The sequence below is a fragment of the Cydia fagiglandana genome, chromosome 16 (assembly GCF_963556715.1).
Source record: "Cydia fagiglandana chromosome 16, ilCydFagi1.1, whole genome shotgun sequence".
NCBI classification, from domain to species: Eukaryota; Metazoa; Arthropoda; class Insecta; order Lepidoptera; family Tortricidae; genus Cydia; species Cydia fagiglandana.
The window spans coordinates 12,169,387-12,186,281 of NC_085947.1; the positions used below are offsets into that span (position 1 = coordinate 12,169,387).

General features: G+C 38.2%; 1 protein-coding gene across 2 annotated transcripts in view; it reads left to right on the plus strand.

The window, feature by feature from the left end:
• The window catches only part of LOC134672012 (carbohydrate sulfotransferase 13), a 100,826-nt gene extending 84,181 nt beyond the window's left edge, over positions 1-16,645 (plus strand). Inside the window, exons 4-8 of one of the 2 annotated variants that reach the window (XM_063529913.1) lie at positions 2,230-2,417; positions 4,206-4,506; positions 6,272-6,445; positions 9,774-9,928; positions 12,765-16,645. In XM_063529913.1, coding sequence (XP_063385983.1) covers positions 2,230-2,417; positions 4,206-4,506; positions 6,272-6,445; positions 9,774-9,928; positions 12,765-12,843 — 897 coding nt within the window. In that variant the 3' untranslated portion in view covers positions 12,844-16,645. Of the gene's footprint in view, positions 1-2,229; positions 2,418-4,205; positions 4,507-6,271; positions 6,446-9,773; positions 9,929-9,959; positions 10,076-12,764 lie in introns of those variants that run through there. The other variant, XR_010099291.1, reaches the window with a different exon arrangement.
• The last annotated feature ends 250 nt before the right edge of the window (positions 16,646-16,895 follow it).

Below are 16,895 nucleotides of genomic sequence, written 5' to 3' on the forward strand. Positions count from 1 at the left end.
CTACATACTTTTCTCTGTGTCTCTCAGTTCTCAGTAGAAAGTGTCCAGAAATATTAAATATGTAACCCCTTTTCCCGCTTGCGTCCAGAAACCGAAATAGCCCAAGGACCTTTCGGTTACCGTTACTTTCCAAGCTGAAAATTCTGCGATAAATCTTTTATCGAGGTCTCTATTAACGTCTAATTTATCTTCTCTAAAAACTATTTTATCCACAAATTTATGCCACCGTCGCAGGACATTAAATCGTAAATTATAAATTATCGAGCTCATAAAGTTTGTTGAGATTCTGTTTGCGTTTCGCATCCGTCAACATTTGGTTAATAATTTTTATCAACTGAAAGAGGTAATCTTATAAATTGGACGTTGAATTTAGCAAAAAACATCATAATATATAGTTTGTAACAACGACAAAAAATATGACGGCATATTTGAAACATAATATTAGTTAACGCTAAGCAATTAATAAATTACATACGAGTATTCATAAAAAGGTTACATGTAAGTGATATGAGTCCTAAATAATAAAATATGGCCTAGGACCAAAACGGCTAAAGAAGTAAAAAATACATTTTATTTTATATCCAAGTACATATATTGTAACGTCCCTTGTAGATACTTCATACGAATAAATTAAATTAATCTCTAATTCAAATGGAAAGCGATAATGAACAAACACATTAGTAAACAGCACTTTAAACAATTACATCTTTTAATAGCTTACTGCAAAACCATAACCGGCAGTATAGAGATTTTGCCTTACTTACAAATACAAAAAGGATTTTTTTGATAGTGTAACGATTTTTTGTTTATGCAACCCTTTTTGGTTGACACGAGACATCTGAGAAAAGCGATGAAGTTGAAGACTGCACTGATGTCTATTTTTAGAAGCATTAGAGTTACAATTTTGCATAAATGTAAGCTATGTAAGGGATAGACGTTCCTTGCTATTTTTACCACGTGTACTGCACTTATGTAAGGTCAAACTATTAAAAATTACAGTCTTCATGAAGTTGTGATACTGATGAATGTATTCACTGTGGCGGTAGTGATTAATTAGTGTAGGTAACTATATTAATTAGGGCCATTAAACAAGGTCGCTACTGGGGCATTCCACGAGACTGTCGCTTACATAACGCTTTTGCCTTGTATGGCAGCTACCTCAATAAAATACGTGAATCTCGAGAATATACTGCCAATTTGTTAGCCAAGTCATGCAATATTACCTGACCCAATATCGCTTACTCAGCATTTCCAGAAGTATTAGAAGAATTGCGTTATGTAAGCGACAGTCTCGTGGAATGCCCCTACAATGGAATTTCACTCGTTGCTTATGTATGCTGTGTATGCATCGTCGCGTATCAACTTTATAATCATACTGAAATATTTGATAAAATTAAAAACTAAATTAAAATCCATTTGCAGTTAACCGCGATGGCTGTATTATCGTTTATAATCAATTTACCTACGTTTTTATAATAATATTCACGCATAAAAAATCTTGCACCCTTTTCAAAGGATATTATTTACGAATAGCTTTTTTTTATTATTATTAAATATGTACTTAACTAGAGAAGAGAAATTTCTTTTAAAATTTACGTGAATTGAGTATTAGAAGGAATATTTCGTAGGTAATACAGGTAAGCACCATTAAACAGCAATAAGTAGGTAGGTACTTATGAGTTATGTTTACCACTCGCCTGTGTATACGGGTATCACTGTTTTAAACTATGTTTATCTTCAAACGTTTGTATGTTGGGTTCTGCAATGCACTTTGTACCTATACTACGAGTAAGTATGTGGTATATTTTGTTTCCACTGGGCCTAAGATGGTCGCCGTTTTATAGTTTTTCGATCGGAATGTCACATCCTAACAAATCAGCCGGGCTAGCACTAGCACATGATTGGCGCGACAGTATCTCGCGGCGAGATAGATTACCCGTCCCTCTTTTGTTAATATAGTTAGAAAAAGACGGGTAGACTATCTCGCCGCGAGATACTGTCGCGCCAATCATGTACTTGGCCTACTGAGGCTCATGAGACGACACACAATAAAAGTGCACCCAATATTCGTATAGATCAAAAAATGTATTAATATTACCTAACCGCGCATGGCATGACACCAAATATAACGCGCGAGGTCAGAAAATGCCGTAAACTTTTCATAGCGTGTCAAAAGCGACAATAACGGCTAGCAGCAACTTAACACACTAAATTAACTTATTGTTACAGTACATGTACGAAAACGGGACAAACGACGACGGCCTCCTAACCCGGGACAAGTTTATGGAGGTGAACGCGCGGATGGAGGCGCGGCGGCGGTTCCTGAGGAGCGAGTGCTCGCGGCTCGGCCTGGACAGCTCGCGGAACAAGGCCTACGCCTGGGAATATCTCATCAACCGACAGTACCATGTTATTTGGTAAGACCTTATTTCTTTGTCTCTAAAGTCGGCCATTTTCTTTCGTGCTTTCTTCTCTCCAAGTTTATGAAGGTGAACGCGCGGATGGAGGCGCGGCAGCGGTTCCTGAGGAGCGAGTGCTCGCGGCTCGGCCTGGACAGCTCGCGGAACAAGGCCTACGCCTGGGAGTATCTCATCAATCGCCAGTACCATGTTATTTGGTAAGACATTGTTTCATTGTCTCTAAAGTCGGCCATTTTCTTTCGTGCTTTCTTCTCTCCAAGTTCATGGAGGTGAACGCGCGGCGCGGATGGAGGCGCGGCGGCGGTTCCTGAGGAGCGAGTGCTCGCGGCTCGGCCTGGACAGCTCGCGGAACAAGGCCTACGCCTGGGAGTATCTCATGAATCGCCAGTACCATATTATTTGGTAAGACCTCGTTTCCTTGTCTCTAGAGTCGGTCATTTTCTTTTGTACCTACTTTTAACTGCACTTTTCCGGTTGTATCCTAAAGAGTTAGCTTTTAGTGCGTGCACCAGAAATGGAGGCCTAGCCAAGATGACAATCGTTCGCAGAAATCGAAACGCTATCATTTCCATACATTATTTACGTTTGTCTTAGCGTTTCGTTTTGTTTTCTGCAAACTATTGTCAACTTGGCTAGGTACACTGGGCACCAGATATTAAAGCGATGGTCAGTAGCACTCGCTTTCGTAATAACTAGTTCCTGCTCCAATTCTTGAGATTAAGATACAAGCTCTGAGATGATGATTATACATAAAAATACAAATGGCGGACTTAATGCCAGAAGGAATGGCAGAAGTTTTCGACACAAAAACTGCCGAATCTTTCGGCCGCGCCGAAACTGTATTTTCACTGTCCGACCCAAGTTTCGGTTTCGGCTTCGGCATAAAAATCATGTTTCAGCCGAAGGTTCGATCTCAAGCCTTAGCCGGCCGGGGTTCGTTCAATCCCCGTTTCTGTGCTTCTACAATGCAGAATGCATTGCTGTAATGCTTTTTATGTTTCTCTGTTCATATAAGTTTTTATTTTGTGTTTGTGCTCACGAATAAAATTATTTCTATTTCTATTTCTAATGCCGTGTCACCATAATCCAGCAAAACACCTTAATTGACATTTAACCCTTGCGTCCGTAGCGGCAACATACTTGCCATCATACTTAAAACAAAAACGCATCTCTACTATAATAATTACGAGTTCGGAATCGAATGACTAGAAAGGAATGTCAGATGGTTAAAGGGTTAAAGGTGTCTAAACTGGGTCGTTACAGTTATCACACGGTAAATAATGGGTTTATCGTATACTTAATTAAAAAACGGAAATGTCACTGAAGTGCTAATTCACGTCGTTGCAATTGAGCGGTTGTTCCAGTTTCGACTAATTGCATTGTTTTTGTATGCCATGGGGGGGCAATAATTACGGCGGCTTTGCTATAGGTAGGTACTGTATTTAAATATAGGTATATAGTTATACTAGTTATAGTATCATTGTTGCTACGTGTATAGCAACATTGATTTTGAATAGGATACGATTAAAATTAAGCAATATGCAAGATTTCTTTTTCTTGTGATAATGATCAATTTTTACTACCTACAACCAATTCTAACATCGAAATAAAAATCATTGTTTCAAAGGAAACATTACCATATCACTTCTTTTAACTTTTAATCAGCCGATATGTATGAAATTGCTGTTTTACATCCGCGGTTATTGTACGGAGTTGAATAAAACAATAATTGTGTAGTGCAAGTACTAAATTTTACAATGAATCAATATCTATCTTTTGTTTCAGGTGCAATATATTTAAAGCGGCCTCCACGTCATGGATGTACAACTTCAATCTAATGGCGAACTACACGGCTGCTTTCTTAGACAAAACCAAAGAAGTGCCTCTAGGACTGGCCAGAAAGAAATACGCCAGGCCCTCAGTCGAAATGGTTAAGAAGGCCCAACTAGACTCCATATCATTCCTTATCGTGAGGCATCCTTTAGAAAGGCTGGCTTCGGCGTACAACGACAAAATCGCCCACGCGTGGCCTAAATCCTTCCACGACAAGATGGGATACAGGATTATACAAAAGTATAGGAAAAAGGTAAGCTGAAATGGAAATCCAATTACGTTAAAAGCGTTCCATTCCGTAGCGTCACTTTGCTGATTGTTTTGCGGTTCTGTCGTTCGCTAATGATCGAATACTTGAAATGACATGCGCTTGGGAAATTAAAATGAATGGCACGCGGTAATAAGTACGAATTGTTTCTGAATTTAACCTGTTTTGTAATAACTTTTGCATAATATCTTATTTTATTATACATTCAACTGAATGCCTGCTTAAATTTTGTATTAAAGAAGTAATCCTCCTTCAGACTAAGAGTAGGCAGTGACTCGTACCTACTTGATTTTTAAAACCAAAGTTAGCTTACCATAAGCAGAGACTGTTTTTTTTTATCTATTAAAGTATTAATACAGTAAAATTATACATTTTGCGTTTGCGTCAAATGCGGTAGTTCTGATGAGTGTCTTATTGTAGCAAATTTAGTCTACTTTAAAAACGCCCTAGGAAGTTACTATCAAAAACTAGTACTTTAGGGTTATAATCGCCAAAATCTAAAAAAAATTGCGGTTTATTCGATTTTTGACAAAGTTGCGTTCGGCGCTCGAGGTCACAAACTTGGATTATTCATTGGGCCAACATCATAAACAAGCCTGCAAAAAATCAGAACTACCGGATTTGACGCAAAATAGCCAGGTTACAAAATTCGACAAAGTTACTGGACTGTAATCATCAGGGATGTTGCGAATATTCGCATCCGCATCCGCGGACCATCCGCATTATTTTCAACATCCGCATGAGGCTTTAAATATCCGCATCCACATCCGCATCCACGGATGTCAAAAAATCTGCATCCGTAACATCCCTGGTAATCATGCATGAAATAATGAAAAAAAAAACTGAACTGCAACTTCTTATTATTTTAATTTTACTGACCATTTTGAATAAAACTGTGGATAAGTAATACTTTTATTATTTGGTCATAATCATGAACTAGTTCATTCGACGCGACATATGACAAATTAAAGCCCTTGCAAGCCTTCGAATAATTGATGACAGAACCACAATATTTGCTATTGCTATTGTTACCTCGTCAGGCAACGGTGACTAACATTAAGGGGTTGAAAGGGGGTGGAAAAGGGGTGGAAATGGGTGAAGCGCGTATAATCCCTCGACGTGAATAATCATGAAGGGAATTCATAAATTCATAACAAATGAAGGGCCTTGTTTTATATGCCATAAGTAATGCTCTCTTTGTGGAGTTTTGCTTTAGTTTGCGTGGCCTAAATCTACTTCATGAATACATAGTATAATTAGTATTTTGTACTGAATATGTAATTAAACTTTCAGTTTATTTGAGCGTTGGTCAAACCGTTTAAGGTGCTGTACCTATACAGTTCCACATTTTGTGGGTAGACAACAAGAGGACAGACATTTTATGGTTAAGTACACGGTTACTACTAACAAATCCAATTTCTTCCTCGTATGTACCTATTATTAGTTGTAAGTGTTATGTATTTTTGAGTGACTGACAGCAACCCTGCCTGCCAATGCTGATAACTATATATACCGATATAAGGACAAGATAAGGTGGATAAGGTAGGTACAGTCGGCATCAATAGCAACCGATGAAACAACGAGCCAAAAGTATCTGCATGCCACTCTGGAATACTTTTCCAACGAGAAGATAAATCTGTACAGTTTGCGTTCAAAAGTGTCTAAAGTCTAAATAGTCCTTTCTTTAGAATGTGTACCATACCTACTTTTGACGTTAGCACCTAATAATCTACGAGGTTTTTTTTTTCAGAAATCCCCAGACGCGCCACATTCGCCGCACCCCATGTTTGAAGAGTTCGTCTCCTACGTACTGGACGAAGCCCGAGCGAAGCGGACGCTCGACATGCACTGGACGCCGTACACGGACTTCTGCACGCCGTGCAAGTTCGACTTCGACGTCGTGCTTAAATTCGAGACTTTGGACGTGAGTATACCATTCCTCGTAAATGTTCTCGAAGTCAAACTGATTTAAAGACTTGTCTCTTATGTGGACGAAGCCTGCCGGTCAGCGGACGCTCGACACGCAATGGGTGCCATATTAGGACGTCTGCACGCCGTGTAAGTTCGACTTCGACGTCGTGCTTAAATTCGAGACTTTGGACGTGAGTATACCATTCCTCATAATTGTTCTCGAAGAAACAGATTTAAACACTTGTCTCTTATGTGGACGAAGCCCGCCGGTCAGCGGACGCTCGACACGCAATGGGTGCCATATTAAGACGTCTGCACGCCGTGTAAGTTCGACTTCGACGTCGTGCTTAAATTCGAGACTTTGGACGTGAGCATACCTACCTCTGTAAAGGTGAATTAAGTGTATATTTAGTTTACTTAATTAACCCAGGTGATTTGAGCTGGGTGAACAGAGTCAACTACAGGTGTTCTTAAACCCAACCATTAATTAACACTTAGGTACAGTTAGAGGTATAACAGTCTCTAGCTCCCTAGAGGATGTTTTCTTATCTTAAGAATGAACCTACCGAGGTCACCAACAAAATTTTCGAAATAGGTAAGTAATTGAAAGAAGATTTCCCCGATTCCGTTCCAAACAACAGGAAACGTTAATGTCGCGATGCTCCGTCGGTCGCGGCTTGGAATCACTTCCGTGTTTCGTTTTGTTTTAGTTATCGTAACGTAAGAAACAGCGAAAATAATATTATGAATGTGCCAATTGAAAACATAACATCTTTATCATTCCTGTCATCTTTGGCCTATTAACGAAATTAAATTGAAAATTTTGTCAAGGCACTGTAGATGGGATCAAGATAAGTTCTTCGCTTTATTACCATGATGATTGTTGGTACGGTCATTTGATGCGATCAAAGACATACGAAATTAAATGCTTTCGCTGTCATGGTGGTCCTGGCATCAGGAGATGAAATTTTTGTTTGCGCTTTCATCTTTGACTGCCGGCCTTAGAGGAAGCCGAAGAAAATTAGTTTTGTATTTAAATTACATAGGTATTTTGTTATTAGTTCAAGAAATATTCATAAAACATTACCCAACTAACATTAGGCGCTAAATTTAAGGGTTAGAAGAGATTTATATATAAGCGCCTATTTACTCTTTAGGTGTTGTTAGTGCTCTAAAAATAGGAGTTATAGCCGGCTATAACCCCGTTTTAACCCCGGATTGGGCACAAATTTTATCACCATAAGATTTATAACAGTGCTACAGTAGGGTTAGCGGATAAAAAAAGAGACATAAGAGCGGTATAGTGGAGCTACAATGGTGTTAATTAATTCTTTAGGAGCTAGATGTGGGTTGCATATAGGTGACTACAAACTGTTGTAGTAGAAGAGCGGTAGAGTACTGTTGTAATAGCGTTGATTAAGTACTTAGGATTTAAAAGGGTGCCAAATAAGCGAATACTAACTATTGAGTAGTAGTGTAGGGCCATATAGATGATACTTTCAGCTTTAGATTGTATATTAGCATATAAAGTCAATATTTGTAACACTCAAGAAGGTCATTGCACATTTTTTCCTTAGCCCTATCTGCTTTGGTTCCAGATGTTTCCATTTTGTATTATTATTCGTAAGCTTGCTCTGTGACAGCTTGAAGTGAAATGTAATGGCGGATAATAAAATTAAAAGCAAATAATTATTTTAGTCCACTGATGCAGGAGTTATCTGTGGTTATGATGGCGAAATTAATTACACTGTCTAAAACTATATGTATTACTAACAAAATTTTAATGGGCCTCTGATCCTTTGCATATTTATCTGAATATTATATTTTTTTATATGTGGTCCACCGTATTTAATTTTCGAAAAATTACTCAATATACGTGAAGTCCGGTTTTAAATATAACAATACTAACATTAGGTCAATATTGAGTAAAAGTATCGATTTTTATGAAGTATTTACGTTCTAATTAATAGTTTTTGTTTTGCTTATTGATTCATCGGTCATCTTAACATGGCGCTATAGGCTTAGGTTCTAAGTAAGATTAGTAAGACTCTAATAACAGTATAAGATGTACTAAGATATTGAATAACGCTCGTCTGCGACTACATGATCGATAATGGTGACTCATAACTTCTCTTTTCGACTGTAAGTGATACAAGAGAGTTAAGTAGCGATTATGATACACGGAGCTATAAAAGACTTTTTATCGCCTGTTTAGAACCTTAAGTGAAAATTGCAGCTGCTTATTACTCATATAGATATTAAGGTGGTAGAATTCACTGAGCTACTAGCGGCTTAAGATGCATTATAGCGGCCAAAACCGCTACTGTGGATCTTAAAGCTATACATAGACCTCTTAAAGACCTTGATGTCACCAGAGCCTGTAAGCTTAGAATATGTAGCTATTCTACAACCGTTCTATGTCTTTAGGTGATAAAATAAGTGCTAAGTGTCGCTTAATTGTTTGTTGGGTAGTAGCAGTTTTATTTGTAAATTGTTGATCGATGTTAAATTATTAAAGTAGCGGGTCTCAAATTAAAAAATAGTTAACAAAACAATGCTACCAACGACTTTTGTGTAAACAGTAGTAACGTCTAAACAGATTCATTATTTAACTAATGAGATGTACCTACCTATGTATTGATATGAGATGTTGAATTTTTTGGTTAAGTCAAGTTAGGTAAGTTTACCTGTTACCAGGTTTTCACAATAAAATTATGTTCACCTTCCTTATCCAACCTGCCGCCGTTATCAATTCTTAAAGATTTAAGTACTTAATTTTTATCTAGACCTTCTAAGCCTTAAGGACTTTCAACTCATGGACTGTAATGAAACGGTACTTTTCGACCGGTAAACGTGAGACAAAGCAAGAAATAATAAGTACCCCATTAAAAGTTTCTGTTCGCAAGCGAACTTTTATCGCCAATCGCATCAATATTCTTACCTCGTCTTGCCTTTCCAATGGAAAAGTATAATCACGAAGGTACAAAATCTGGACGTATAGAAGAACAATTTATTACATAAACAATGACTCCCACATGTTTTATTTATGTTGAAAGTATCCTTCACGCACCTTCATCCTGTTTGCATCTTCAGTCATAGTTTTTATAGTTATGTAGAAGTGGAGACGGCAATAGAGAGATTGCCCTCGAGGCGGGTGTAGTGTAGTGCCTAGATTACAGTGCCGGGACAAGTATGAGCGTTTTATACAAGTTACATTCGTTGCATGGGAAGCGTTTCTATTGCCATCTGGCTATCATATTGCTATTGCATGATGCCCGAATTGACGGCTGGCAGAAGAGACGCTACAATTTAATATAAACAATCATGTTCGTGTTTGACAGGAGGACCAAAGGTACCTGATTCAGCTAGCGCGGCTGCAGGACGTGGTGAAGCCAGAGTGGCGGAATAGCGGCAAGGGCAAGACCCAGCAGAGCATCAACCACCTCTACTCGCGGCTGCGGCGGCAGCAGCTGGTCGGCCTGTATAACCTTTACAAGTGAGTTTACATTACACACAAGGGTGAAACTGATGGGGTGAAGCCAGAGTGGCGGAACAGCGGCAAGGGCAAGACCCAGCAGAGCATCAACCACCTCTACTCGCGGCTGCGGCGGCAGCAGCTGGTCGGCCTGTATAACCTTTACAAGTGAGTTTACATTACACACAAGGGTGAAACTGATGGGGTGAAGCCAGAGTGGCGGAACAGCGGCAAGGGCAAGACTCAGCAGAGCATCAACCACCTCTACTCGCGGCTGCGTCGGCAACAGCTGGTCGGCCTATATATCCTTTACAAGTGAGTTTACAGTTTACACACAAGCGCGAAACTGAAAGCGCTATTCCTTTCCTTGTGACAAGTATAAGTGGCAAGGTGGCCGAGACAGCGCGAGAAAGCGTTACATATATAAATGCAATGAACATATTATAAGATAGGTAACATAAGTCTGGGACTAGTTTCCGTTGCTAGACATGATAATAAATAGAAGTTTTGTACCTAGGTATGTAAAATTTAAGAAGTGATTAGTTCCAGGCTAGATGTTAGTAATGCTATAATTTTCCTAAGGTAAACTGTGGAAAATTAAAGCATGAATATCACTACTGTTGAACCTACATCCCTGTAGAAAAATTGCGAGTCATATTTTTGTGACATAGATAGAACACAGTTGTAGCGAAACTTATCCACTTACATAAAACGGACGGGGAATCTCAAGTTCCGAAGCAAAAAACTTTGTATTGTGAAATCCCCAGCCGGACCGCCCGCAGCACCGTATTTCCCAAACGGATTAGCAAAACTGAATAGGAGCCGTTTTAGCTGTTTGCTGGAAATGGGTCGGCTGTTTCCATGTTGTCAGTTTTTACTGTTTACGTAATCGGTTTTGTTTGCCAGAAGCAAAAAGAATATAGTGTATAGATAGAGAGTTAAGTACTGTCATAGTACATTTTGTAGTGACGTTAATTTACTGCCATCTATCGACACATAATTAAAATGAAAATGCATAAAAAGATCAAAAAAAAATATTTAAATATGTACCTATATGGATTATTTATTTACTTTTTCATTTTTTTTAGAACGCCATATGACTTTGACCCATGTTCTTTCACTGATATGTGTTAAAATTGTTGAATATCAAACGGTGTCGCCAACGATACAGATAAGAACTTGAAGCCTTGAATTTTGACAATCCTAAATAGCCGAAAGGGATAGAGATATATATTAGAAATGGAAAGCATAATTCAACCCTGAACCGCTATCAATCGGTTTTGTAGGAGTTTCCTTTGTACGGTAGTACTATTATTTTGTGGTAAAAGATCGTTTTCATCGTTGCTCATCACGACACGTCGCATGCGGGAAAATGTAAAACTGCAATAACGGGCCGAGCCTTTCACGACCTCATTCGGTGATCCAATTACTTTGCCAAGTGTTAGGGGTTCACACAAAAAAGCGGCCAAGTGCGAGTCCGACTCGCCCATGAAGGGTTCCGTAACAGCAAGTAACATGATAAAATTGCGGTTTACGATTTATGACGTATTAAAAAAAACTACTTACTAGATCTCGTTCAAACCAATTTTCGGTGGAAGTTTGCATGGTAATGTACATCATATATTTTTTTTAGTTTTATCATTCTCTTATTTTAGAAGTTACAGGGGGGGACACATTTTACCACTTTGGAAGTGTCTCTCGCGCAAACTATTCAGTTTAAAAAAAAATATATTAGAAACCTCAATATCATTTTTGAAGACCTATCCATATGACCTAACGTATGGGTTTGATGAACAAAAAAATTTCTAAGTATGGGGGACCCCCAAAATTTATCGTTTTTTCTATTTTCATGTAAAAATCTTAATGCGGTTCACAGAATACCAAGTTACTTACCAAGTTTCAACAGTATAGTTCTTATAGTTTCGGAAAAAAGTGGCTGTGACATACACGGACAGACGGACAGACAGACGGACAGACATGACGAATCCATAAGGGTCCGTTTTTTGCCGTTTGGCTACGGAACCCTAAAAAGGGGTGTAATGATTTACAGATTTTTTTGACAGTCATCGCAAAGAACCCTTCGTGCAAATGAAACAGTTAATTGTATATGAAGGACTACCCAAGTAGCACAGAACTGTTGTATAGTAGCTTAATTATTGTCCACAATAGAACCCTAAGCTGTATAAACCAGCTGAATAAGAGTGTTATTCGTTATTCACGACGTGAACACACTTGTAATGCAGTTTTGTGCTACTTGGGTAGATAGCTGATGCCCGCGACTTAGTCTGCGTGGAAAGATGACGATGATTAAAAACTATTCAATGTCCTTTCTCGGACCTGCCACACTTCATCTGAATCTGTTGTGCGGTTTAAGAGCGAAGAGGTAACAGACAGACATACAGAGTTAGGTACTCTCGCATTTATAATGTTAAGTAGGGATTGCTAAAAAGCTTACCTTAAAATGAAGTTTATTGGTTCACTATTTGGAATAGTATCTACTATAACATGAAACTAGGGGATATTGTGGAACAACGCAATAATGAAGTTTTAAATTCAGAATTTCAGAACTTCCCTGAAACTACTCAAAATCGCTTAACATACGAGTAGTAGGTACCTACTGTATATTGATACCTATTTGTATGTAGGTACATATACATGGGCTCAATCTAATGCTACGAACTGCTATAATAAGTACCTACCAGTCATCGACATATTAAAGTTAGTTTTAGAGGCGCCCTGTAAGTATAGAGCGAGCTACTACAAGGGTCGGCTATTCACAAAGTAGAATACTTAACACGAGCTCTCTTCACTTGTGATTACTTGCAAAACGTGACTAACTTACACATTTCTTTCGCAGATACGACTTTCAACTCTTCAACTACACCATAGACAGCTATTTCGAAATCGTGCAACCGGACGACCCGAGCCACGGATGAGCGTAATTATATAATTTGGCTTAGTCATTTATACTTAATGCGCACATTATAAAAGGGCGTAAACGACTAGGAGGTCCTGGGAAGATACAACCTTTGTAAAGATAGTGAGCATCGACGGTGTACCGACCAAGATAAGGCATGTGAGCAATGGAAATTAGACGGTGTGTCTGTGGGCTAAGAATCATGTGGACTGTTTGTGGTTACACCAGCGTTGGGTGAAGACTGATTGTGACTGTTTGTCGAATCGATTCGATAGAAGTTGTCAATTCGGTCTTTAGTTTATGGGCTAAAGCTTTTGTTACTTTTTTATATTAAATGTTTGTTGGAAGTGTTGAGATGTGATACCCAGTAACAGCATAGGTACAAGGACTATTTGGTATGCTTAATAATTTGTATATGTACAAGTTAAGACTATTTTTATTTCCTTTTATTGTTTTAAGTAGTTGAGGAATGAGATGTAGAAGTGTAGGTACCTATTTACCTACGCTTGTCACATACAAGCCTCTAATTTATAAACCTCTATATTAAGGTCATATTTGAGTTGCAGATAAGATGCGATTTTCGACGCGTACATTGCGTCAATTAACCGATCGATTGAATATGTTGTCCGACTTACTCGGCAATGCATCGAAAATCGCATGCGATTCGCTGCCAAGCCTGTGGGGTACTTCACATAGAAGTCGCACCGGACGCCACGCTGGTCGTCGCCGCTCGAGCGGAGTATTTTCACTAATCATTCTCCTCTCAAGCAGCTAATTGGTCTGTTAATGTTTGCCGATATAATATCTCTTAATGGACGCAAGTAGGCCCGATATTTGATACTGTTCGGAACGAACGTAAGAACCTCGATAAGGTTAAAGGATCGTATTAAATGTAACTGTATGAGTAATAATTACTCAGCAATTATTCGAGTCGAATTCTCAAATCTGAATAAAACGTACCTACCTAATACCTAGTATCTACGTCACAAATATCATGGTTTATTGTTTTTGTAAGATATGTACATTGATTTTGTTTTAATGTTTGTTTACGTAAGATTTTGCAAACAGTTAAGCAACAATTGAATCAGATGCGAACATCCGAATGAGCTGTCTGTAGAGAACAACATTACATACACATACGTTATGTACAAGCATGTACAAGGGTCCACTGAAAATCAGCGTCATTGCACTACGTGCTCCGACACATTCTGAATCATCCTCTTTGGGAGAACAAATTACATAAGTCACATGTTAAACATTTGTTAATTTAAAATTGTTTTCTTTCATAAATTACTTTCATTAATTTACATTGTAGACCGAACGTTGCTAAGAACTAGTGACCTCAATGAGTTTTGGGTCATTAAAATCGGCAGTGTTTTTTTTTACAAAAACTTAAATAAAATTAAATGTGAAGTACCTAGCCTATTCTTATGAGAAGTCCGTATTTAATTAAACGAACACAGAATTGTTATAATTTATAATGAGTTAAATGATGAAGAGTTTAAATGAATTGTTGAACTGATAGTTTGTAGTGATAGCAAAGTTTAGCCAATACGCGTAGAGTACATACGTTGTTTTAGTTTTGTATTGTACTGCTGATGCTGAAATACAAAATTCTTAGTGCTTCCATAATATAAGTTTATGGAAATAGATCTATTTAATATGTACCTAATGATTTGTTAAAAGATATCAATAGGTAGGGATCAGATGTATCCCTCAGGTCTCTCTCGTTGATGTATCTGACGAAAATTAAGCACAAATGTGGCTGCCGGAGATCTGTCCCCAGACGTGTGCCAAAAATGCCAGATACCTACATCTGCCGAATAAATCTGACGTATACATCTGTACCTATCCCTAGTTATTAACGATGGAATATAGGAGATTTAGTATACCGTAAAACAACGCAACGATAGTCCAAAATGTCTTAACTATGATCCAAAACTAACTCGAATATCTTGGTTTAAGTGTGACTAATAATTTCAATTTTTTTTTTCTTTTTATAGGACAATTTTTACACAAATCAATCTAGTCCCACGGTAAGCTCAACAAGCTTGTGTTGTGGGCACTAGACGACGATATATATAATATATAATGCTATATAAATACTTATATACATAGAAAACATCCATAACTCAGGAACAAATATTTGTGATAAACACACAAATAAATGCCCTTACCAGGATTCGAACCCGGGACCTCCTGCTTCGTAGGCAGGGTCACTACCGACTAGGCTAGGAGGCCGTTAAATGGTGGAAAACACTTAGAAAATACTAAATATAACATTGGTATTGGCACTTCATTAGGTATTGAACTTCTGGATCATATTAGTTGGGTGTTTTACGGTACCTACTCACAATAGGGGACAAATTTCTTTAAAAATAAGGTAAAAGTGGCATCGAATGATGGTTGTTTGGCGTAAGGGACTAAAAAAGTACCAATAGAAAAGCCTTGTAAGAGTTGTAACTGTTAAGTATCATCTCGCTTGTTTTGCCCAACAACACAATTGTAAACCAAATAGGAAAGTAGGGATAAACCATTTTTTAAGTGTACGCATTTACTCGTAGATGCAACGCACACAAACACGGCAGTACCAACTTTGGTCTTGATTGTGTACGAGTACGACTCGTTATAAAAACTGTAACAGACGGGCGTACCGAACCGCGACCTTCGTCCGGTCGGCATATCTCTTCGCTCTCTTAATGCTGCGTCTTTAATGCCGGCTACATACGTAACGATAAATCGTTGCGATAAAACTGTGCAGTCCGACTGTGCAGATAAATCGAACCGTGTGTATGACAAATCGTTACGATAATCGACAACGACACACACACACACACAGTTTTATCGTTACGATTTATCGTTACGTGTGTAGCCGGGGTTACGGACGTACGGACCACCTTCCATACGATCGGACAGATCTCGATTCGGAGCAAGGTCACTGTCCGGTACGCCCGTCTGTTAAAGCCATAAGATTAACTCCTTTAGACATAAGTGCTTTAGAAGGGCGCGCAGTTATAAAATGGTTTATTTTAGCCCAATGCATTTTGTGCAATGACACAATTGTTTAGTGATAAAAAACGATTTCCTAAGCTTTTGGTAAGAGTAAGTACATACCTAACGTAATCGATAGGTACAAAACTTTATCTTTTAAGATTTCATAGCTACAGTAGTAATGTTGAACTAGTATTTTACAATCCAGTAAATTTTGTCAACGATTTTTATCAATTTGTAAATATTTTGTATCTTAATAATTATGAATTGTTACATAGCCATGTTGTTAAAATATTTTGTTCTTATAAGCTTAAATCCGAACCCTGGATGCCCTATAGGTAGATTAGAAGAGTTTTTTAATGTTTGTTATTTATAATATTTATATATTATCATAGATAATGTCCAATACATAACTAGGTATGAATACATTAGAGTTTAGAATTTTTGAAATATGTATGCGATTACAGACCATCGTCCTTTCATATTTTTTCATCTTAGCTCGGTTCGTGTGGCAGCTGTTATTAAACTAATAATCTTACAACATAAAATCTTTCAAGAGTAATAATAAGTAAGATAACATCACACAATTTGTATCCTTTTCTAAAAAAGTCATCTTATAACTACGTGCCACCCACCAAATACATATAAGTTTGTAAGGAAGCAAGTTGTAGGTATTTTTAATTGGTTTGTATTTTATTTGTTGAATTTTATTTGTTTATCAAAGAAATGCTACTTTGTTTGTATAAAGTTGAAGTTCCATTGAACTAAAGTGTACCTACATCGTAATGTATCCATCACGCTCCGCGATTGTTACGCCATTAATGGCTTGTGCACGCCGGCTGCGTGTGCGTGACGTGCACATGCGCGTGCGGCGTTGTAGTATACAGATCATTATGAGAGATGGCACACCGCTTGCGTGACGTGTGCGTGTGCGGCTCCAACATTTTAGCGCACGCACACACGCACGCCACGCACACGCAAGCCGATGTGGCTCGGCCTTTAGGGTCCCAGCTAAATTGGTTGAGCCATACATACGCTATGGAATGTCCAATTCGTAACTGTACAAGTGTACATTGGGTG